The following is a 9,373-nucleotide window of genomic DNA, read 5'->3' as shown; positions in this document are numbered from 1 at the left end:
ATGCATCTGTAACACTATTTGCATGACAAATAACCAAATATATATTTCTTCTTCCCATTAATTTACTAAATATATTTTTACGACAGCCGGAAGTCATATGACAGGTGCGCGATTTACGACCGCTTCATTGGTAAGATCTAACGTTTGGCCTAGGGTAACGAAAGTGCGAGGATTATCTGGGGAGTACTTTTATTTTATTTTGGGGGCCATTAGCCGCGATTAAATAATGTAGATAGGTATACTACTTGATGACAATATGGCGAGTTCTGAGGGCGGAGGAACGTCAAAAACGATCACTGCTGGGTCTCAAACAGCAGGGTCGGGATCGGCTAAAGGAGCACCAGCTCTCCGGAGAAGACGCACCCGCATCGCCAGCGAGAAGAAGATTGCCGACGATGAATACATGGCCGCAGCGATTGGAGATGTGGAATGGTTGAAACAAAGTCTCAGAGAGATTGGTGGACATATCAATTACGATAAGAATGTAAGATTTGTTTTGGAAAGTTTCAGGATGCGACAGACGCCATGATAGGAAGTTGACATCGTTGCTAGGTTACAGCGAGGGCGTCCATCTTTGTGGCAAATTCTCAAATTTTTATTCATCTGAATAATGTCTAAAGGTTTGGTATAGCATGCAGATGTTTGTTTTGTTTCAAACTGAACTACTGCAAAGACGAAATATTTCTGAAAAACAAAATTGTGCCAATAACTTTGATTTTTGGAGAAAATAGAAATCTTTTAATAGATCTAGGGGTATTTCTGTCTGGAAGAAGTTTCAGTCGATTTCTGTTATAACGCGACGATAGGGACTCAAAACAGTGGACACGGTCTAAAAAGCATGTGCTATGTGATTACATACACCACTTCAGTTATACAAATTACATTTTGTATTCTCTCTGGTATTGCTCTCTTTGTTTATATTCATTAATTTTAATAAGGAATGTGTTTTTTTTATCAATTTGTTGTCTGCAAACTGACATAAACCAATATTCCCCACAATTCTATTTACACATGCTTATCCATAACACTCTGTACTAAGGATTTCGCGATGTATACAGGTAACGGAATGCATTTTTGGAAAAATAACTATCAGGTCTTTTGGGGAAGAAATGACATTAGTCATGTGACACTGCTCACATGTCTTTTCTGAAGTTGTATTTGAGCAAAGTATTATGTGGTGTTTCTTTCAATATTTCACCACAAGAGTCAGTTTTGGTCACCATCTTTGCATAGATCTAAGCATTTCTCTCTTCTAATGAAAACGAGAAAAGGTAAAACGAGATGCGATCATGTTCGCGTTATCACAAGGAGTTAGCGATAAATGGTCCTTGGCGATAACTGGTCGCTAGCCAGTAAAGCTTTTTGAGCAGATAATATGGCGAAAAACAGTTATTCATGATATCATACAAATCAGTATTTATTAGAAAATCGAATATATCACACTCGTGATGGCCAAATTTTATATTTTTAGGATGTCAGTATCCATAAACTTTTGCAAGACAAGAGGTCATCATGACCCTATGTGTAACTTTCTACAAAGAGTCATGTCTTTGTCATGTATTCACACATTTATGCCTGGGAGTATGCGCACTCGTGTGCATGCCAAACACAACAGAACATGGAAGGAAGCCATCATAGTTTACTCAGACATCGCATCCCTACATGATGTCATCATATGACGTAACAATATAATGTGTACTTGGATATTGCGGGAAACTGTATCACACAAGATGTAAACAACTATAAGGAGAATACACTACATTGTTCATTTTGGAAAGGGCAGAAAATAGCTTAAACTTAGTTGTTTTTTAGCATTAAAGAGAGTATTTATTATGAGCATAACCTTGTTATAAATCATTCATGTACATATCTCAACCTCTTTCAACTGTTGACCATGAAATGAATAAAAGACATTACTAAGAGAATACTTCTTCCAGACATGTAGACATTACTAAGAGAATCATTTACGAGTTTGATTAACAGAATATTTGATTATCTGTCACAATTATATAAATTGTGTTACAAGCCTTGTTCAGTATCTTCAAAATGAAATTCCTAAGGGATAAAAAAATCTGTAATCCTAAATCAGGGAAAAATATTCTACATATTACTCATAATCTGTGTTTTAAAAGAAATGTTGAAATTAACAAGTCTGCTGTTAGCATTGATGGACATTTGTTCAAACATGACCAAACAAGCCTGCTCGGATCACAAATTGCACGTAATGTTGTGTTACAGGGTCTCACAGCTCTCCATCTTGCTGCGATTCATGGTCGCCTGGACTGTCTGAAGCTCTGCATTGACAAGTTCAAGTTCGACCTGAACCTACCGAGCACAACTGGATGGCGAGCAGTCCACCTGGCCATCAGCAATCAGACAGGGAAGCGCTCCTTGATCTGCCTCACGTACCTGCTTGACAAGGGAGCTGACTCCTCCATGTATGTACGGCTTGTTTGTTTGTTTGTTTGTTTGTTTGTTGTTAAATGCAGCACCCAGCTACATGACAGTGGCCTATAAATAATTGTATCAGAAATTCCATTGACTGAACCCGTGAAAATTCCGGGGTAGAATAGGTCTTCAGCAACCCATGCTTGCAGTAAAAGGTGACTATGCTTGTCGTAAAAGGCGACTAACGGGATCTGGTGGTCAGGCTCATTGACTTGGTTGATGCATGTCATTGTATCCCAATTGTATGGATCGATGCTCATATTGTCAATCCAGACTTGATTATTTACAGACTACCATCATATAGCTATAATATTGCTAAGTACGGCATTAAACAACAAGCGCGCAGATCGATGCTCATGATATTAATCACTGGATTGTCTGGTCCAGACTCGATTATTTACAGACCGCCGTCATATAGCTGGAATATTGCAGAGTGCGGCGTAAAACAACAAACCAACCAAAAAACAACCACTGACTGATATGAGTAACGATTCATGCTGTCGGGGTGCGATGACGTGCAAGCAGCTGAGTCACAGAGTTTGACCATCCAACCCATAAAGTCACCACTTACAACTGGCATAGGTTGCTGAGGACCTCTGTATGATAGATGTGATGCTTATTGCTGTCACACATCCTCTATATGACCATGGGGAAACTTTTGAAATGTTTAGATAATAATTATTTTGCCACTTATATACCAGACATTACACTTGTTTGCTCAAATTACATGATATATTATTACCCTCTTCAATGAAACCAAGTGCATCACTATTGCGATTTCAATGTTAGATTGAAGAAAATCATTCACGGACATGTGGAATATTGAGTGTATTTCTTACTAGAAGAGAAATGTCGGTTATGATTTCTACAATTTTAATGAATTTGATGATTCAAACAGACATAATGATACTTTTTTGTGTGTCCCAAATAACTCGCTATGTGAATTGTTTGCATCCATTTTCAATTTGTATCGGGTGGTCGGGTAGCCTAGTGGTTAAATTGTTTGCTCGTCACGCCGAAGACCCTGGTTCGATTCCCGACATGGGTACAATGTGTGAAGCCCATTTCTGGTGTCCCCGCCGTGATGTTGCTGGAATATTGCTTAAAGCGGCGTAAAACCTTACTCACTCACTCAATTTGTATGGGACTCAGTATTTAGTGTCCAGTAAAACCTGGAATACTGACAAAACAAGGAATTAATTCTCTGTCTGTTTCCATGGCAGCTGCAATGATGATGGTATCAGCCCTGTCCACCAGGCGGCCAGTGAGGGACATGTACAATGTCTTAAGCTGCTCATTGAGAGGGGAGCAAAGGTTGATGGGAAGGATTGCCGTGGCAACACACCACTTGACCTTGCTAAACTCTGGGGACACAGGAAATGTGCAAGGTGAGCCTATATTATGACAGATTACATTTGACCTTATTTATGGGTCTTAATGCAATTTTCCTTCTTTGTTGGATCTCAGAATTTGTCTGCTAAAGTCCGAAATTTGAGGGGGGAAGACACATATGAAATTAACATTGGCCTCAACCTAAGTACCATTGATTTGTTAATTCTATAAGTATGGAAAATTTCAACTTTTCTTGTTAGATTAATGGAGTTAATTTAGGCAAAGTATGTTTATCAAGGACAAGGGTTGGTTGGTTTGTTGTTTAACACCGCACCCAGCAATATTCCAGCTATATGATGGCGGTCTGTAAATAATCGAGTCTGGACCAGACAGTCCAGTGATTAATATCATGAGCATCGATCCGCGCAATTGGGATACGATGACATGCATCAACCAAGTCAGCGAGCCTGACCACCCGATCCCGTTAGTCGCCTTTTACGACAAGCATAGTCACCTTTTACGGCAAGCATGGGTTGCTGAAGACCTATTCTACCCCGAATCTTCACGGGTCTCAAGGACAAGGGACACAACTCTAGATTTGTCATGCACAGAATCAGCAAAATATAAATGTCAGTGGGAGTATAGTGTGTGTGTTGTTGATATTTCATAAACACAGAGTACCAGTGACAAACGTTTTTGCATGTGTGATGTGTCAACAGGAAAGTAGAGTTATGTCCCTTGTATGGCAAAAACTAGTTGGTAGACCCAACACAGGCACAACATGGGCAGTGTAGGTGGATGTCAGATTTGTTATTTAAATGAAGACAAGCCAAGGCATGGGGACATACTTAGTCTGGACCTGACAACCTAGTGGTTGATAGCATGAGCAAATATACATGCTGTGATGGTGACATTGAAGTTGTCAGGTCACACATTGTAACAACCCAATCCCAATTTTTGTCTCATCTCAATGACTTGGTGGATGATGTGTTCTTGTTCTTTCCCCTTCATGCTGAGTGCCAAGCAGTGTAACTACAAGTTCCATCCCAATTTTTGTCTCATCTTATGTCAAGTGTGAAATCTGTGCAAAGACGACTACCGTGTGCAAAACAAACGTTAGACCTTTGGCCCATGGCTGTCAAAATTCTGATCAGTCTATGATGTGAGAAACTAAGCTGGACTGATTGTCTCTGACGATTAAATTGATGGATCAGGTAGAACTACGAAGTGATAAGTTTGCTTTCACATTTTATCATCTTTCAGACTTTGTTCATCTTGTCGATGTGACATCTATTCATTTATCCAGCTTAAATTCAACAAGATATGTTTGGAAAAGGTCTTTATTGTTTAAATGTTTAACGCTGCACCCAGCAATATTGATACTTGCTCCAAATTGCACCATTTGCAGTCTAGATTTTGAAATTTTCAAGGGATGCATGCCCCTGTACTCTTCTTGTCAGGGTCGAATTGCTTAGCAATACGGGTTAGTCTACCTTCAAAGGTTCTGGGGCTACCAGATTATTTTGTGACATGTGATATATTTCTTGGCGCCATACACTGCCACTAACCAAATACTTTATTCTGAACATGTCATCATCTGAGCTTACAAAATCAAAATGTAAAGAGGCGACTAAACTAGGAACCTAAGGGGATTTCAGGTTAGATTTTGTCCCAAGCAACATATGCTGGTTGTAAGAAGTTTTGTTTGTTTGTTGCTTAACGCCGCTCTCAGCAATATTCCAGCTATATGACGGCGGTCTGTAAAATAATCGAGTCTGGACCAGACAATCCAGTGATTGACATCATGAGCATCGTTACATCTATGCAATTGGAATCGATGACATGCATCAACCAAGTCAGCGAGCCTCACCACCCCATCCCGTTAGTTGCCTTTTATGACAAGCATAGTCGCCTTTTACGGCAAGTATGGGTTGCTGAAGACCTATTCTATCCCGGAATCTTCACGGGTCGGTTGTAAGAAGTGATGTAATTGATCAGCTGGTCAGACTCAGTGAATTTAATGCTGAGCACAAGGCAGGGTAACAACAAGTACCATCTTTTAACAACTTTTGGTATGACGCACCCAGTGATTGAACCACCGACCTTCCACTCTCCAGGAAGAGGCTCTATCCACGAGACCACGGAGGCGGTGTCCAAAGTGTAGTTATGTTTAGTTGGGGTTAGGATGGACTTTTTGTATTGAACTCTGTGCCTTCCTCATCATGTTACCTGCTGTTTGTTTCAGGATTCTGGCAGCGGAGGTGTGGCACCAGGACAAGGACCATGTGGCACGGGAGATGAGCCAGCTGAAGAAAGTCCGCATGCAGCAGATCCTGCAGGAACTGGAGGAGGAGGAAGAGGTCAAGGCCGCCCAGGAGTTCTATGGAGATCAGGCTTTCCGGCAGTGGCTGGGGTCAAGGCACCTGGAGGAGAAGCCTACGGGGCCAGATTCTCAGAGACCACCTCAGCATGGACTCTACCGCCCCAACAGTCAGACACTGCAGAGACAGACAGGCAAGATGAAGGTATCAATGGTTAATAAGACACCATCCTCACTGGACAAACGCGCAGACACGGACACCAGTCTGTTCACAGATGAGACGACCGAGGACCAGGTGCAGTTTGATGACAGCATGTCTAAGATGGATGACTTCAGTGGAGTGAGGGAGCAAACAATGTCCAGGTCTATCTCAAGGTCAAGGTCACGCTCCAAAAGTCCAGGATACATTAACCCAAATCAGTGGATTTTCTCAGCAAAGTTGTCGGAGAAGGATTATGTTCCGAACTTGAAGGATGAGTATCCGCGAAACGAGTACACAATGATGCCTGAAACTGGCAGTGGGCCCAAGTATTATGAGGGGAAGCACATCAAGTATGTGGAGATTTCTGAGGTTGATCCACAAATGAAGGAACTGAAAAAAAAGAAACTACGAAAACCCGATCTCCCAAAAGAAATCGTAGATCGAGTACTTAACAAAAATCTATCTCCTCATGATCGTCCTTTCCAGTTTAAACCAAAACATATTCATGACATTCACACGAAAAAAAAATATGAGGATGATGTCAAACCAAAGAGTGAAATGCCACTGCATATGTCACATGACCTGAGGTCACACCTGGTTAAGAGGAGTCTTAGTGTCCCGCTATCCCTATCCGCGAAGTCACGGCCGCTGTCTGGAGTCAGTGACTGGATGCTGGATACGTTTCCGCGAGAGATGGTCGTCCACACCATGAAACAGATGAGTCGGCGCCAACACTTCCCAAATGTAAAAGGAGCAGAGTATGTCCTTAATATGGGCGACCTTAAGGGTGTGTGAGGTCAAGGCCATATAACAGGGTTAGAAATTAAGTTTCATTTTCACTAGTCCTCAAAAGTTATCTGCTACTAAGTTGCCCTCTACCTAATGGTAGAAGTGGCAGGCCACAATCTCTGAATTTAACATCTCAGACGAGCAGACTTAATTATTAACCCTGTATTGGCTTTCATATTTCCTTTTCATGAAACAGGGACTCGATGGAATGTGAGGTCAAGCTCACACAGACAAGGTCAAGGTCAGCTTATCGATTGCCAATGCTAGTCTGTAGCAACTAGGCCAGGAAACAGAAATACATTTAACACAGAGACGTCAAAAGTATTAAACAAACTGCCAACACAAAACGTCATGGAGTTTCAAGTCAACATTTTTGGATTACGATGTAAGATCAACCATAGAAGGTCCCAGCCTTCTTGACAGCATTTACTTAGCAATTTGACTATTGTTTGTTTATTTACATTACTATATGATACTATACAGTTGTTTGAATGGTCTTGTGTGCAGTTTCATAGAAATAGTGCCTCTTGCTTAGACTATTTTCTCTACAACTACCTCCTATCAAATATTGTCCTTTGCTGTCCATAGGTCAGAAGCTCATTCCAAAAAGGGATCTTAGCGCTAAGATGATACTTTAACATAGGCTTATGATCATCGTAGCTCTATGGTCGTTTTGTGGAACGGGGCCCTAGGGGGATAATCGGTATCCCCTGTGTCATTTCTAATTGTATAGTACTCCTCCCCTATAAACATGATGAAGATACAGCATTCATTTCTGTGGATGTACCAATCATAGCTTCAAAGTATTTTGTGATGCCCTTACACTAATCAAGACTGCAGCATGACCAGGGGAATATGAGTTCGTTTTTGCTGTAGTTGACTTTTCGCTGTATCAGCCCGTTACGTCCAGAGTTTACCGTGGATAGCTTCCATATTTCAAATGATTAACACTATTATGCTTATGTTTATACATGCTTTTACACCCGAGATTATCCAATATGTAAGAAAATGGGCTAATCTTAGCATTTCTCCTGTTAAAATGATTTAAACTGTTGTCTTCCATGTTTTAACAAAGCTGCTGTGTGACTTTCCCTCTATAGCTGTGATACTGAGGCAGACAAGTTGTTTTGTCTTACATTTGTGACTGTTTGTGCTGGTTTTCTTGTCTTTTGTACCAAGACATATAGCAATAAATTCTGCCTTACCATTGTGTATGTGTGTGTAGCAGGGTGTGGATTCATCCTACTGATGACATCTTCGCCTTGTCATCTTGTTGAACGCTGCACTCAGCAATATTCCAGCTATATAATGGTGGTCTGTAAATAATTGTGTCTGGACCAGACAATCCAGTACCTGACATGAGCATCGATCCATGCAATTGGGATACGATGAAAGGCATCAACCAAGTCAGCGAGCATGACCACCTGATCCTCTTAGTTGCCTCTTATTACGGCAAGCATGGGTTGCTGAAGACCCATTCTACCCCGGATCTTTGCCTTGTCAGTGTAACAGGGTGTGAAGTCATCCTCATTCTCACAGCTTATCACAGGCGGCAAAGATTGGGGTGGGCTAGGGATGGGCTGTGCACCAATGGCATTACACCATGTTTACATACGAATCAAGGATTTTGCCTTGGATTCACAGATGGCACAACACCTGAAAACAGATTCTCATGATTTCCACTATGGAAGACATTTTGTTCCTCTGTGATGGTCAGCATCATTGAGTCCTCTTTTGTTTGTTTTTTGTTAAACCTGCTGACTCGGTTGATGCATGTCAAGGGTCCCAATTGCGTGGATCGATGCTCATGATGTCAATCACTGGATTGTCTGGTCCAGACTCGATCATTTACAGACCGCCGTCATATAGCTGGAATATTGCAGTGCTGCGTTAAACAACAAACACACAGTTAAACCCGAGTCTGGACAATCGTCGGTCTGTAAATAATCGACACCATGAGCATCGATCCACGCAATTGGGATACAATGACATGCATCAACCAAGTCAGCGAGCTTGACCACCCGATCCTGTTAGTCGCCTCTTATGACAAGCATGGTCGCTTATTACAGCAAGCAGGGCGGTCGGGTAGCCTAGTGGTTAAAGCCTTCGCTTATCACGCCAAAGACCCGGGTTCGATTCCCGACATGGGTACAATGTGTGAAGCCCATTTCTGGTGTCCCCCGCCGTGATATTGCTGGAATATTGCTAAAAGCGGCGTAAAACCATACTCACTCACTATTACAGCAAGCATGCGTTGCTGAAGACCTATTCTACCCCGGATC

At 41.6% G+C, this 9,373-nt stretch overlaps 1 protein-coding gene across 1 annotated transcript; it reads left to right on the top strand.

The window, feature by feature from the left end:
* The first annotated feature begins 117 nt into the window (after positions 1-117).
* LOC124143386 (uveal autoantigen with coiled-coil domains and ankyrin repeats-like) lies at positions 118-8,301 on the top strand. Its single transcript, XM_046512349.2, has 4 exons — positions 118-484; positions 2,239-2,438; positions 3,672-3,836; positions 6,026-8,301. The coding sequence occupies exons 1-4, from the start codon at positions 257-259 to the stop codon at positions 7,095-7,097; spliced, it is 1,665 nt and encodes a 554-aa protein (XP_046368305.2). The 5' UTR covers positions 118-256; the 3' UTR covers positions 7,098-8,301.
* Positions 8,302-9,373: the final 1,072 nt, after the last annotated feature.

Source organism: Haliotis rufescens, unplaced genomic scaffold, assembly GCF_023055435.1.
Source record: "Haliotis rufescens isolate VD_foot unplaced genomic scaffold, xgHalRufe1.0.p SCAF_108, whole genome shotgun sequence".
NCBI lineage: Eukaryota > Metazoa > Mollusca > Gastropoda > Lepetellida > Haliotidae > Haliotis > Haliotis rufescens.
The sequence above is the reverse complement of the archived record's forward strand: the minus strand, read 5'-3'. Positions and strand labels throughout refer to the sequence as shown.

Coding starts and splice junctions, on each gene's coding strand:
- LOC124143386 (XM_046512349.2), top strand. CDS start 257: ATGGCGAGTTCTGAGGGCGGAGGAACGTCAAAAACGATCACTGCTGGG. Junction 485..2,238: donor ATATCAATTACGATAAGAAT/GTAAGATTTGTT, acceptor GTTGTGTTACAG/GGTCTCACAGCTCTCCATCT. Junction 3,837..6,025: donor GGACACAGGAAATGTGCAAG/GTGAGCCTATAT, acceptor TGTTTGTTTCAG/GATTCTGGCAGCGGAGGTGT.